General features: G+C 36.2%; 1 protein-coding gene across 14 annotated transcripts in view; it reads left to right on the plus strand.

Annotated features, from left to right (window-relative positions):
* Positions 1–15,293, plus strand: part of LRRFIP2 (LRR binding FLII interacting protein 2) — a 64,863-nt gene that overhangs the window by 36,533 nt on the left and 13,037 nt on the right. For 5 of the 14 annotated variants that reach the window (XM_048296339.1, XM_048296317.1, XM_048296334.1 and 2 more), the window contains exons 9-15: positions 782–835; positions 3,234–3,341; positions 5,673–5,717; positions 6,386–6,499; positions 6,929–7,000; positions 14,490–14,660; positions 14,958–15,050. In XM_048296339.1, coding sequence (XP_048152296.1) covers positions 782–835; positions 3,234–3,341; positions 5,673–5,717; positions 6,386–6,499; positions 6,929–7,000; positions 14,490–14,660; positions 14,958–15,050 — 657 coding nt within the window. The remainder of the gene's footprint in view (positions 1–781; positions 836–3,233; positions 3,342–5,672; positions 5,718–6,385; positions 6,500–6,928; positions 7,001–14,489; positions 14,661–14,957; positions 15,051–15,293) is intronic. The other 9 variants (XM_048296331.1, XM_048296340.1, XM_048296357.1 and 6 more) reach the window with 3 other exon arrangements.

Raw genomic sequence — 15,293 nt, forward strand, 5'->3', positions numbered from 1 at the left:
AAAACGTTAGAAGATTCAATGAGAGAACAAGACCATAAAGACTCCTATTACATATAATTCTGATATACATATAATTCTGGTTTCTGCTAGAGGTTTCTTCATAGATAGGGGCAAAGCAGCATGAAACTGTAACTTTTTTTTCTTTTTAAGTTGCATTGCTCAGAGCTGCTTTTATTATCCAATGCATAAATAGATTCAGCCTTGCACCTTTAAACATTCTATTTCAGGAGAATGTGCGTGGGTGAACACAGAATAAAACCGATAAGTGTACAGCATAGCTTCAGTTCCCCAGGGTGTGTTAAAACTTCTGCAGGCTTCAGAGCAGTTAAAACCAAACTGCAATTTAAATATTTAATTTAAGTATGCAAATAGTTAAGATTTGATTTTTTTTTTTAACTATTTGGCTGTTTTTTAAGGGAATTCTTTGAGTGACACATGGAAATAGACATGCCTAGTAGTAATCGTAAATGCTGCTGAGAATCTTTAAAAATTGTTTGTTTTATTAAAAAGTATGCTACTAACTGCAAATGCATAGATAGGGTAAAAGAGTACGTGACTGTGCATAGGAATTACAGTGTATGAGTGTGGCATGATAATTGCTCAGACTGGATATAAATCGTACTTCATTCCTTCTTTCTCAGCCCTCGTTGTGTGGTGATGGATGACATAACTCAAATAGTTCTCGCACTCTTAGTGTAATAGGCCTTTGGTTGTTTATTGTCTTTTCTGCAGACAAAAATCTATGAAGGTTGTGAAAGTATGCTTCATAACTTTTCTTTAGCCATCTGAATACAGTTATTCTTCAAGAGCAAGCTCAGTCCGAAGTAGTCCTGTGGTGAGCATTCCTATGCATGATTTGCTGAATGGTTTGATATGAACACATTAGCAATTATGAGTACATCCACTTGGGATGGTTTCACTGACCAACACACAGACTTGATTTTTCTGTTCCACATAAGAAGTTTTAATTTGTCAGAAATGTGATTTTTAGCAAGATGTAAATTTTTAGCAGTAAGACAGTAAGCTGTAGACAAAATAAGGAATTTGTTTTTCTAAATATCTTTTTAATGTTTGTAATAAACAACTAGTAACTGTAGTACATTGTTGGGGTTACCACCCTATGTCATTGTTGGAGTTACCACCTAGTATCCAAAATGAGAGAAATGAATTTCTGTATCTGTATTGTATTAAGTGTCATTCCAAAGTTGGCTTATTGTGCTGCAAACTGATTTTAAATGGTTTTATTTTGCTTCTGCCTCAGAACAATTGTCTAAGTTTCATTGATACATCTGCTCATTTGTCATGCTACACAAAAACAAAAAAGTGATCAGTGTTCTAGTATGGGCTAAATTGAAATGTTCAGTCCTTTTTTAAATTTCATACATATTAACAGTGTTATAGGTACTAAACAAAACCACATTTGTCAGAAACTAATGATTTTAGCTACAAGAGATACCAGAGTAAATTTTTGAGGGTGTAGGAAAAAGGTAATTTTGCTATGCTTTATGAAGTTCTAAAACCTAACAGGTATTGACCTACATTTGTAATCTCCTGCACTGTGAAAACACGCCTTAGAGATTCATTTCTTAAAAGTATATACTTTTAGATATATAGGAATATATATATCAGATCTCACCATGTATATGTTATACAAATAATGCCAAGGTAACATCCACTCACACTAGTGAATGCTTAATAGAGTTCAAAGTGTTTGTTTAATGAAATAATTCCGAAACGCAGATGAGGTAGAAGTCTTACGAATAATTTAACATTCATTTCATACTGTTTCTGTGGCTTGTATTTTGGTTTTACTCTGGATAATGCATTTGAAGTCAGCTTAGTACACCCTGGAAATCAGAAGAGAAAGTAGGAGAGATGGAAAATTTGAGATACTGTGAGATACTTGTGAGATACTGTATGATGCTTCTCCATCTTAAAATGTATTGGTTTTCATGAACCCATTGGGAAAGATACTAGGAGTACAGAAAGTATAGAAGGAGGAACAGCAAGGTTTATCAGATATGGACTTTTCAACAGCACAGAGAAGTGGATTTTGAATGAGAGACCAGTGTTGTTGTAGATTGTAGCCCAAGTTGTTTGTTCTTTTGCTGTAATCATAATAAATAAGAATTCTCTTCAGTATCTTTATACTTTGCGAAATGCTAGTGAAATAGGAAAGTTTAGCCAAATTTCCAACTATCAAAATTTATCTGCCTAGTTACATTTAAAGAAAATTTGGATACTATTTTAAATACAGATGTAGCTTTATAGCTGGAAAATTTGTTGTCGGAGAAATAGAACATAACATAGCATAGACAACATATACAAATTCTGTAGTCCTAAAATAGTGTAATCTGAGCCAGGTTTTCATCAGTAAACTGTTTTTTATATAACTGTTGTATATGTAACTTCTGGACATCTCACTGTCTTTTAATCAGAATGAGGCTACACATGCATCAAGTATGAAGAAATTTTTTTTTAAATGGTGAGAATTGGATAAGGACAATATATTTTCAAACTGTTCCATATAAGGATTTTTTCTCCTATAATCACTTTCAAAACTAAATACAATGTTCACGATAACTTTCTGCCTTTTGAAGTAGAATATTGTCAGCAAGCTTATGATAAATCCACTCTTCTCATTAAATACTGTGTTTTACATGCATAATGTTTCTCAGTTGAATATTTTACTTGAATTCCCATGGCAGATGTAATTGCTGTAATGAGCTTAGATGTATTTTGCCTTTTTTTACAAGCAATGTGTAGCACTAGCATTTTTTCCCCCACCTTTTTAGGTGCCTGTCTGACATACATCTTTGGGGAGTAATCTTACCTTCTAGTGTAAGACATCTTAAACTTATGAATGAGAAGAAGCCCAGATTATAACTAGCACTGTTGGATTTGTGTTGATTTGAAAAAAGACAACATTTGTAGAGAAAAATAAAAATTTTTATTTATCAACTTATATAATCTGTCTTTTATGTTCTGAAAACTTTTTTTTAAGGTAATTTTTGTAGTTTGTGTTTGACCCTAAATTAGTACTAAACCCTTTGGTATCTGGTTGCATGTTTTTTATATTACTCTAACTGAGGAAATTGAATCAATAATAAATGTTCATTGTTTTTAGTGCAATAATGGAGATTTAAGGTAGGATTTTTTGTTCTTTAATAAACTTTTGTGCATTCAGTGGTGTCATCTTCAGTTCTCTTTTACCTACTCCTTATCTTTTGAAGTCCTCTGATTTTTCTGATCAAAGTGAAACTGCTGCTGACTATTTTAGTCGTTCCAGCCGCAGGGGAAGCATTGTTTCTGATGCAGATGACAGCCAAGTTTTGACTAGTGTGAGTGTAATGCTTTTATTTACACTGTGGTGAATACAGCAAATTTATTAACTATGGATTTTCTTCTCATACTCTGAAAGAGTCAATACTTACATGAAAGCATTTTAAATTACTTAATTGCAAATAGGTTTATTGTGGGGTTGGGGCTGGTTTTTGTATAAAAATGTACTGAGTGAATCTTTAAAAAGCATGCTGCTTTATTTTAAGGGAGATTTTGCCTGTTGCTAGAAGCATGTGACAAGTGTAACACTTCACATTTTTGTGTGTGTGTGATAAGCTTAACAATCTCTTAAAGACCCAAACATTTTATATTTTTTTTTCTTACGGAAATTAACAATGCTAAGGGGGTTTTGTGTACTTTTGGAATACTATTACTTCTTTGAGTGACAAAAATACTTAAAACTGTGCCCACATTAATGCATTTTAGTGTTCATTCATCCCGTATGAGATTTTGTCAGGATCCATTACTGAAACACTCCTTGTTTGCTATGCACTTGTACTGAATCCCATGTCAATCAACAGATCATGTTACAGGAAAATTACCGTGGTGGTTTTCCTGTGCATCTCCCTTTAGGCTGAACATTGTTTATACCAAACCTAGCCACCTTCTCTTGCTGCTGTAAGTTCTAAAAATTCTTTTTACTTGCAGTCAAAAATTTGTGTTTAATAGCATGGAGAAAAAAGGGAAATTTCTGTTCTTAGGTATATCTTTTGAAATAGCAGTCAGGGTTAGCACGTGCAGTAGGTAGGCAGAGAGGCTGAGAGCACCTGTGTTTATTTAGTTGAGCAAAAGGAATGCTGTGTGTTGATCAGCAGTGTGTAAGTGCTTGCTTAAGTGAGAGCTGAAGTCTTCGTACCCTTGCCAAGCAGTGCAACAAGGGCCAGCAACTTCACGCTGCAGTTTAGGAGTTCAGATGAGACATTCCAAGAAGCTCCACAAGGAGGTTATTGTTGCAGTCTGTCAGGTTACTGCAAGGCTGGAGAGCCTCTTGTGTTCAGGAGCTGGTGAGACTTAGCTAGATCAAGACACAGCTGTCCTGGACTATTGGCTGTGGTTCTGCTTTAAATGGGAGACTGAGGGGTAGAGTACTCCTGCAACCACTTTCTGTGACTTTGCATTTAGATGATACTTTAATACAGTTACAGTGCTATAGAACCTGTAATAATTAGTGTTATTTATGACCTGTACATTCTCAAATCATGAGAGATTAACCATTTATCCAGCTTAAACTTTAGCTTTTTTTTCCCCATAATAAAGCTGACTTTCTGAAATTAATGCTCTGCTAAAAGAAATATGGAGGCTGAGACTAGCAGTTATGCTACCTTCTCAGTTGCTTGTGTTATCATCATCATTATGTGTTAGTGGATTCCAAATTTATATTTTTATTTAGGTTAGTCTAAATGTATCCTTCAGATCAATTGGATTCTTCACATCGTTTTATAGTCATACTGGTGACAAATATTTACAATCTATAATTTCAGTACATCATTGGAGGTGGTGAATTTGTCAGGAAGAAGCAATGTTGCTTTTATAGAAACCACAGTAGGAGGGGAAAAAGAAAGATCTTATAAAGTAGTGTTTGTTTCTTCTGTGATTGCAATAGGCTTCCAAAACTCTTTTCTCTGGCATGGAGAAAAACAGGTGTTCTTTGAGAAGCAAGATACATGAGATACCATACTAAATATGTGTCTAATACCACATATTTTGATTCATAGAAATGTAGAAAATGTGGACATCTACAATATAATTTTGCAGTAGCAGAATTTCCTAAGTAGGAAGGAAGTGTGGTAGTTCTTTTACTTAGTCTTCTGTACATAAAATATTAATTGAAATTATTTTATATGTTGCTTTTACTTAGTACACTTTAGTTATAGGCTTTACCTGAACCGATTTTATTGTGATGTAATTGCAGGTTTCACTAAAGAGATTGAAAGTACAAATGTGTTTTCTATTGATTAGGACGTTCACACTGCTGTCACTGACTGCCTTAAGTGTACTTGCATGAAGCTTTGCATCTGTTATGCCACCAAGTGTTGTAGTGATTACTCTGTTGAAATTTAAAATAGTAAAACATGTTTTGTTGTTCTGTACTGGTAATAACTTTTAAAAAACATTAAAGAAAAGTTTCTGGCTTTTTCTTTACAAGCAGTCATTTATTTTGCAATTGAGGTAAAAACTACTTTTTTAGGCTGAATATTGTTTTTCCTGTCTTGATCTTTGCTAACGTGGAATTTTTTAAATTGTTTAATTTTTAAATATTTTTGAACAAAAGATGCTGATTCAGTAGTCTCTTATTACAAAAGGTAATCATGTTCCCTATTCTCTTTCAGCTGGAAGAAAAGAGTGAAAAATCACATTCAGAAATATTTTCAAGGGTAAGAGTTTTTCATTTAAGAATTACTTAAAGTCAGTGTTCATCCACAAATTCGCAAGTGTTGAAATAGTTCAAAAAGTATAAATGCTGTGTATTTTTTGTCAAGGTTAGCTTGCAAAGATATTTTTAGATATACTTTTTTATTGCCCAAAATTAATGCTTTATGCCTTTTATTTCTTGAGGAAAAAAAATTATTCTTTAGTTTACTTTTGGCCAGTAATAATTTTCTATACAATTTATTTTTCATGTGAGAAATACTTAACAGGAAAGGCTAAAATTTAAGAGGCTAAGGCTATAAAAATCTATATGGTATATTTTCATTGTAGGCTTTCTTCTGAATCCTGTATGGCAGAAATCATAATTTTTAGTAATATTGTAAATGTCTATAGTATTTCAGCACTAATAGCTATCTTATGAATGTCTTCTGGACAGATGACTCAAAATTGTAATGTTCTGATACACTAAGTCATCAACAAGAGACCAATATTTTACCAAGAAAAACACAAATGCTGGAAATTAAGCAATGGAAAACACTGTCTGTAAGCTAATATTAAGAAAAACAAGAGAGAAAACTCTTCTGTGACTGTGAAGAAATTTACAAAGAGTATTGTCAAGTATACCAGAAATAACCATATGATTCCTGATACAATGTTTTTCCCTTTTTTTAAGCCCTCATCTCGCAATTCAGTAAGTGCAACTCCTCTGAGTGGCAACTCATCTAGGAGAGGAAGTGGAGATGCAAGTAGTCTGGTGGATCCTGATGCCTCCCTCAGTGAATTACGGGTAAATTGCATTTTCAGAGAATTTGGAGCTAGTTGAAATAGGAAGATTGTTTTTAAATACAGAACTTCTCTAATAATAAGAAAATGTTATGAGGATGTAATTTGCAATCATGAAGGATTTCTTTACTTTCTTGGTAATTTATCTTGGTATTTTTTGTGCTCATAATTATTGTTTAAGAGTTTAGGTTATTAAGATAAGACTTTTTAATGTCAAATTTCAAACAATTCTGACCTATTTGAGATGGCTTGGAGTCAGGGTTATAAAAAAACCCTTAATTTCCATCAAGTTGCTGTGAATTAATTATAATTTCTGGGAATTGTTGCAGGCTTTGTCATTTGACAGAAGTGCATGTAAACCCTTTAATGTTTTTTTGACTTTAAATTATTTCCCCATACTTCTTATGCAATGGTTCATTCCTATGTCCTGCAGGATATCTATGATCTTAAGGACCAGATACATGATGTAGAAGGGAGATACATGCAGGGACTTAAAGAATTAAAGGTATCAGGGCTCCTCCCAAGCATGCATTCTGAATGGGTGTTTCTGGGTAATGGAGTTATCACTGGTTTCACTAACATACAGTGGCTTCACTAACAAATTTTAAAATTTCTTTAAAGCATGTCTCTAATTTTTAATGCATGAAGAGCATCAGGTTAAAATGTACATGAGATTGCATATGTTCATTGTTTCATTAATGTTAGAAGTATTAAACTTTGATATTTTTATGTATATAGGTGTTATCTGATAAGATAATGAGATATTCAGTTTATATTTTTAGAGGTTTGTTAGCAAATAAACAGATACACAAAATAATTACTAGGTATCAAATGGGGAACAAAGAAATGGGAGATAATTACAGCAAGGAACTTAAGAATTAGTCTTCCAACTTTCAGCAAATACTTCATATTATAAAGCAAAACCAAAATAATAATTTTGAAAGATGTACTGCAATAATTTGGGCAGGCATATTGCTTGCAGGAGAAAATTAATTTTGTTTTAATTCTTTACCATTAAAAAATAACTTCTATTTATGCTTATTTATATTCCCATTATTTTCTCTAAACCACAGGTTGTTTTTTTCAGCATTAGGTTAATGAGTGCTAAGAAAACTTTCCTGTCTGACAATCTAGCATGCACTGTGGTAGTCACATCCCCACCACCCCAGACTTTCACTGCTGGGAGTGAAACCCCTGTGAGTCACCCAGTGAGTGAATGGGTGCTGAGCTAGACCGGCTACACACACCATTCTCACACTGTCAGTCAAGGTCTCCTTGACTCAGCCACAGGTTTCCCATAACAGAGCCTCAGACGTCTGATTTCTCTCTTAAGTACTTCAATCATGGCACAGTCACACATAACCAACTCGAGATCAAGCTGGGTGCTGCCAAGGAGGGACCCTGAACCAAACGGTCCCTGGACTTTTGCATCTGCAGTCCACGCACACAGTAGTCTGGGGTCTTCCTGCTGAGCTGTTGGCTCCTGCTGTATCTCTGAGTGGCCGGTCACCTGGCTGGTGCCACAGGTTCCCATGCCCTTTGTGCAAAGGGGTCAGTGCCAGATCACTGCTCTTGCTGGGAACTCCAGCCATTTCCCCATACACAGGGTGCAATCTGCAGTTTGCACTGCAGCAGCACACTGAACTACCTGGACTAGGTGTAGTCTTCCATGTGAGATTTGTCTGTATTTTGACTTGTTTAAACTAGTATGTAGGTGTTTCTTTTATACATTTCCACACAATTAACAGCATAGTAAATTTAAAATAATCATACTTTTCACTGTTTTGTATTGAAGGGAAATGGAATTCAACGAGTTATGGGGCTTACAAATCTTGTTCAGGATATTTGTTCTGTTCTCTTTCCTGTTGTCTAATTGTGAATTGTTTCATGTAAAACTAAGGAGAACTTTTCATATTTGTTTTATATCAATAGAGAGACTGAATTGAATGAATGCTTCTTGTATTAGAGCATGTAACAGTGATGTATTTATCAGCTTCCTTGAATTTCTTCAATTTAACAATTTATTAGATTATATAGTAAGGGGAAAATATGTAATATGAACTGTTTAGAGTAGCAAAAATATTACCTCTTTAAAGAATAACTTTACCTTTAAAAGTAACTTTCAACCTAATAGCAATAGGCTCAGATGAAGTATGTTTTGGTTTAGTTATATTGCCATATGACTATTAAAAGGACTTCAAAGAGTAGTAGATTATAAGATTATTAGACATAGACATATGAGACACAGATGGAGTGTAATGTGAAACTGCTTCATATCTTCAGAATGGATCTATGTCGCAATGACCACCACTGACCACTGCCCTGGCTAGCCCCTGCAGTGTGCGATAGGACTGGGGAGCAGCTGGAGGCTCTTGGCTTTAAAGCTGCTCCTCAGGAGTTCAGCTCTGCCCAGGGGAGCTGAAGCTCCAGGCACAGTGGCTGTCAGCAGTCCGGACGAGGGAGAGGATAAAAAGTAGCAAGGAGGCTTCCCACACGAGATAATCCAAGTTTAGGGGAAGCAACTCCCACGAGACAAGCCCCAAACAGCTCCAGGGAACCTCTTATAAAGGGAGGTGTTACAATGGGGGTGGCTTAACTGGGGACCAATAGAAATCTCTAAGGGAGGGATATGGACGAGGATAGACATTTCCTTGGGCCAATAGCCTCAAGGGGAGGAGGGAAAGGGATCACATGCCCCAATGGAGCATCCAGGTTTAGGGGATTTCCAAAGGGGGCGGTATCTAGAGGGGTAGGGTCTCGGGGGATTGACGGGGACCATATTAGGGTAAACTGGGAGGTTTCAGGTGATGGACACTGAACCTTTGGGAACAACAGGAGGGGTTTGGGTGATTGATAGGGAAAGAGCTAGAACAAGGGGAGGAGAACAACCATGTAGGGAGCACCAGGGGAGCGGCTTGGGTCAGGGGCAAACTAACTGGGAATAGGAGTGGGGAAGGTAGGGATGAACCATTGGGGTACAGAAAACTTATATAAAAATACAATAAAGGTATCGCATCACCACAGATCTAACTCTCACACCTTTATGTGTTTGTCAGCATCTCATGACTACTGTTCTGACTCATGGCTAATGGATTATTATTTATTGTAATCCATTACAGTTACCAAAGAGCGCAGTGTGCAATAGTAAGATCTTCATCTATGCTTGGCTTTCAGAATTGAACTGCATTTTGATGGTATTGCTAATACTGAGTAATACGTTCCTAAGTTAATTCTCGTTCCACAGAGATTCTTTAGGGAACCTTTTTTTTAATTAGGAAGGTACTGCCTTTTTCTCAACTTGTACTTGATCAGTTTTGTCTTTTGTATGTTATAGGAGAGTTACTAGGATACCTGCATTTACACTATGTTTAAATGTTGGGGTTTTTGGTTGGTTGGTTGGGTTTTTTCCAGTAGTTGACTAATGGGGATTTGTAATCACACTGCCTTGTGAGTTCTCTGGTTGCCCTTATGCTGATAAAAGTGTGGGTTTTACTTGGCTACAAATATGCTGGGTGTCAGCAGAATAAACTCTAATGTGGCTAGTTCTGGTTTAGTTAGGTCTTCAAATCTTTTCCTATCTCAGTTTGATTCAATTTTGTTGCTTCTTTGTATATTTCTTTGCATCGACTGGAAAGGAATACTGTTTCTTTCCTCAAAATTTTTCTTTTATGCTGTTAACAATGCACTCTCTTGATGTCTATTGGCTTGAATCATCTTGTTCTAGCCAAGCAAGCTAATTTTTATAGCACTTTGACTTTACTGAAAAGTTGTGGGTGGTATTTCTTCATATCTTTAGGTTATATGCAGAGCCTTATCTATTTTCATTCCATCCCATTCCCACTGCTTCTTCCTTAAAAATCCTACAGCCTCCTTCAAGTGTTTCAGAAATTATTTCAAGTCAAACTGGAAGACTTCGTGAAACTACGTGGAATTCTTGAACCATGGGGAACATGTATAATACTTGAAAAGAAGACAGTTGCAAAGAACTCTTTGCAATGTTTCAGGTTTTTTAACCTGTTAGAGACTTAGACATAACTTAGCTTCTCTCAGAAGCAGTTTTCACTCTTTAGTATCCAAATCAATTTATTCCTCTTCTGTAACTGCAGATTCACCCTGCTCTTTCCCTGCCATTACTTTTTTGATTAATGACATTCTAATACAACGTTTTAAACCCCAGCCTAGTCTTGTCTTTAAGGCTGGAGTCCTGGAACATGTGGTATACAGTAAGAGGCTGAGAAAATAGACATTGATAAATCTGGGAGGAGTTGTTGGCAATATTGTTGCTGTTTTCAGCGTGTCTGATAGGAGGCTGTGGCGAATAGAGGGCAGACTTCTTTGCAAGGGAAATATGCAACAGACAAAAGTTGTGTTGTAAGAGTAGAAATTCCAATTAGAAAAAAGAGTTTTCACAAGGAAAGTAAACACTGGTGCAGGTCATCCAGCAAGGTTGACCATCTGCAGTCTAGATTTCTGGAGATACTTAAAATGGAGATGAGCTGTGACCAGCCTTATCTTGGTTGACCCTCTTTAGTTAGGAGATTGGACCAGATGACATTCTGAGATCTCTGCCAACCTAAATTACTACATGACTCCAGTCACCACATTCACAGAAATAATCAAATCGGACTTTTGTTCTTAGTTGCATTTTTTTGTTGTTAAATTTCATATTTCCCTGTGAAATTACTATAGCATTCATTATAATCCTAATATTTTCCTTTTTTTTACTCTAAACTGGATTATTCTTTGAAAATCTTTAGGTTTGCTGTCTATAGTATTTTGTTTTGCCAATCTTTACAAGATTTGTCATATTTACAGCATCTCAAAAAAAATGTTTTCTCTGGTTTTAATCTTCAGAATTACTTGCATGCACTTACATTTATATTTTTTCATTTTTTTCTTTTTTCTTATCCTGAGTCATCTTTGCTGTTTGCTACTACCCAGATGATAATGGTATTTTCTTATATTTTCACAACTTACACTGTTTTGTCTCTTCTGATCGGTAGTTATTTTTTCTGGGGTTTCAAAAAACTGCATTTCACCAGCAGAAAATTCCAGAATTCAGTGAACAGAATAGAAATGTATAAATACATGTGATTATGGTAAAATTATAAAAGGTAAAATACCTACTCTAGGGACAGCTTTCCCAGACTGGAGATTTACAACATGAAATAGGGTTTGTGGATAGGGATGTTTTTTACTTTCTTATAGCAGAATATTGAACTGTGACTTGGTATTTCTAAAGAGAAGACATGACTGTAATTCCAAAGCAAAAATGATTGCATAATTTTACTGTTTAACAGATAGCAGTCTTCAGTATTTTCTTAGAAAACTTAGATTGTTGGCACCTTCTCTCTTAACATCTTAGTTTTAGTGTTATGTTTTCCAGAAAACCCAAGCTTCATGCCCTTTCTGTGCAAGTGCTTCTACTGTCATAACACAAATAATTAAAAATGGAGATAATGCTACTTATACCTTCAAGGAACAGATTACATGAAGTACAAGGAGATTTGTAGTAGGGCATAGATCTACTTTGTCCAGGTATTGGCTTAATAGTTCTGTTCCAATTCTATAATTAGGACTCTAAAAATCAATTTTTATTATTTTTAAATAATGGAATGTTAAGGGGTTGCAATGGACCTTCAAGATCATATAGTCCTGTAGCAGGTTCAGTTCGGAAACCGGGCAGAAACACCAATTAAGTGTAGAGGTTTGGTTCAAAATATCCATTACTTCCTTCCTTCCTTCTGTGAGATAAGAATTAGGAGAAAGCAAAGCAGGGACAAAACTTAAAAGAATATAAAGAAGTTTATTAACAGACCTCAAAGAAAGAAAAAAAGTCAGACTAAACCTTCAGAACACTTCTCCCCCCCACCTTTCTCCCTTCTCCCACTGACAACGTAAAAGACAACCCTTGAGATTTTCAGTCAGTTTACCACCTCTATAATAATCTTTTCCAGTTCACTTAGGGAGAGGAGTCTCTCTTGCTCGTGCTATGGAGACATCTCCACAAGAAGTTCTCTCGTGGCTTCAATGTCACAGCGAGACAGCCGCCCGGGTTGGTTCTCTGCTCTGACGTGAAGGTCCCTTCCCTTGACTTACAGCTTTCCCCACAACTGTTTTCAAGGATCCAATCTTGAGCTAATGGATCATTTTAAGGATGAGCTGTTCAGAGGCGAAGGTTCTCTTCACCTATCTCTGGGAGCATCTTCATCTCCAGGAACAGAGGTCTTCTCCCTCCATGGGAGAAAGGGTCCTCATAATTTTCATCTCTCTGTTCAAGCTTCTCATCAAATTACAGCTACTTCAACATTTGCTTATTTCAGCACAGGTACTTTTGCTCACAATTACAGTCATTTGCTTGTTTCAGCACAGGTACTTTTGCTCACAATTGCAATTTGAACGCTCCAACCCCCCATGCTTCATGAAATTACAGCGGGTACTCTGATGTATCATAGTCCATCACCATAGCTTTACAACAGAATGTCAGCTTCTAGGCTTGAAGCATCTCCTCTTTCTCCTCCCTCAGGGTTTCAGTTCTTCCTTCCTCACTGACTTTGGTGTCTCTGTGGTGTTCTCTTCACTTGCCTCCACCTTCCCTCTTCCTCTGACTCAGGAGAGGATTGATGTCTGCAGGCTTCATCTGTTCTGGAGGAAACTTAACAGCACTAACAAAGGGTTAATGTCAGCCGGCCCCGCAGCTGGAATTCGCTTATCGCTCTTGGTCACATGATCTTTTCCGGGCAGCGGCCTCAGATGAATCTTCGGCCACACTGGAGGGGGGGAAAGCGTGCCGCGCTGCCTGCATGGAGCAGAGCTGTGGGGCTGGCCCGCACTGAGGGGCTGCGGGTGGAACAGGGCCCCACGGCTCCAGGATAACTGTCTCTCGGCCTGGCCCCGCTGGGCTGCAGAGGCCCCCCAGTTACCTGTCCAAAAGCTGGAAGCAAGAGAGCTTTCCCGGGTTTTGTTCGTTCTTAAATGTGGATCACAGAGGCGTGTCAAGCTTCTTAAGTGGCTTTAAAAAGTTGCCAATATTCAAACTAGCCAGCTGATTGGTTCTGTCAAGTCTAGAGGAAGCTGTAAGCACCTCTTTGCAAAGAATCACTTCCGTGGCTGATGAAGATCTCTTAACAAAAAACCCAAACTATACTAAACCATGAGAAGTCCCAACCCCCATGTAATGCATATTGAAATAATGGCATGCTTAAAAGTGCCTGGAGTGATAGTTGTTCTAAGTATTTAAATGGTTGACATTTGTTACAGTTCTGAGAAAAAAACCCATATAGAACTAAAAATAGGATAAAATGGTAAATGGGGGAGATTTGTGTAAGAGGCTATATAGCAAGGTATATATACACCTTTAAGTGGAAAATCAAGTATGTGAATCTTTACATGCTTTTAAAAAGAATCTTAGTAAAAAAACCAAAGATAAAATATCTGTTAACATAGCAAATCCTTATTACTGGAATAATGTGGCTATCTTAAAATTTTGAATCTAAGGTCATAGGACACTACTTAAATAATGAGCATTAAGTTAAAGCTACTCTTGGAATTATTTTTGTGATCTCTTTTACTGATTTAATTGTCCAAGTCCTCTCAGATTTGTTGCCTCATTCTGAACTGTTTTCTCATGCATGCCTTGAGAATATGTGATATTACTACTAGATACGTTGTATTCACTAGAAGGTGAAGCTGCGATATTACTGCTGTATCCCCGTGAGTTGTGCTGAATGTGGCAGAGTAGAAAATGCGAGTGGAATATTATCTTGTATTTTTCATGCTTTTGTAGTGATAACTTTTCATTGTTGTGTATGACCTAAATTGAATAATGGATCTGAACTGTGACTTGGTATCTCTAAAGAATGTATTTCAGAAACAAAAATGGTTGCATAATTTAACCATCTTAACATCTCATTCTTTAACATTATGGTGGTATTTTAACATTATAACAATGCATCGAAAAGTTAGACTAATGTAAACTTTTCTGCTATCTGTAGGATTCACTAGCTGAAGTTGAAGAGAAGTACAAGAAAGCTATGGTTTCAAATGCTCAACTAGACAACGAGAAAAACAACTTGGTTTACCAAGTGGATACTTTAAAGGATGTTATTGAGGAGAAAGAAGAACAGATAGCAGAGTTCTATAGGGAGACTGAAGAGAAGTCAAAGGTATTTTTTTTTCTAATTATAAACTACAGAAATCTGGACTACTTAGTAAGAACAGCTTTAAACATTCAGAGTAGCTTTACTTGTTAGTATTGGGCTTAAGTCTTTATGGCATCTTTTCTCTCTACAGTTTATTAAATAAAATCTTCTGTGTAGTAAGTATTCTGGACAACTTATCTAGACCACTTCAGTGATACAGTGATTTTTTTTAACTGCTTGGTAGGTATAATTTCTCAAATCCTTGCAGTAATTTCTTACATAACTCAAAATAAATATAAATAATGGATTTATTTAATACAGGAATTGGAAAGACAGAAACACACCTGCAGTGTTCTGCAGCATAAGCTGGATGAATTTAAAGAGGGCCTTCGACAGAGGGATGAATTGATAGAGGTATGTTCATATGAGTGTATGATAGAACCTGTGCAAATAAATATCGTGTAAGATTTGAATGAGAATCATACAGAAAATAGGATTAAACATAATCTTGCATTTTTAAGAAAGAATTTATCTTGTTTTAGTGGGTAGAATTTAAGCTACTGATCCTCCTAAATTTATGAGAATGTCTCTGCAAGGTTTTCAAATGTATTACACCTTGTAAAACCTTTAATTCTTGTGAGAATTGTGGTTCTCTCA

The sequence above is a fragment of the Corvus hawaiiensis genome, chromosome 1 (assembly GCF_020740725.1).
Source record: "Corvus hawaiiensis isolate bCorHaw1 chromosome 1, bCorHaw1.pri.cur, whole genome shotgun sequence".
NCBI lineage: Eukaryota > Metazoa > Chordata > Aves > Passeriformes > Corvidae > Corvus > Corvus hawaiiensis.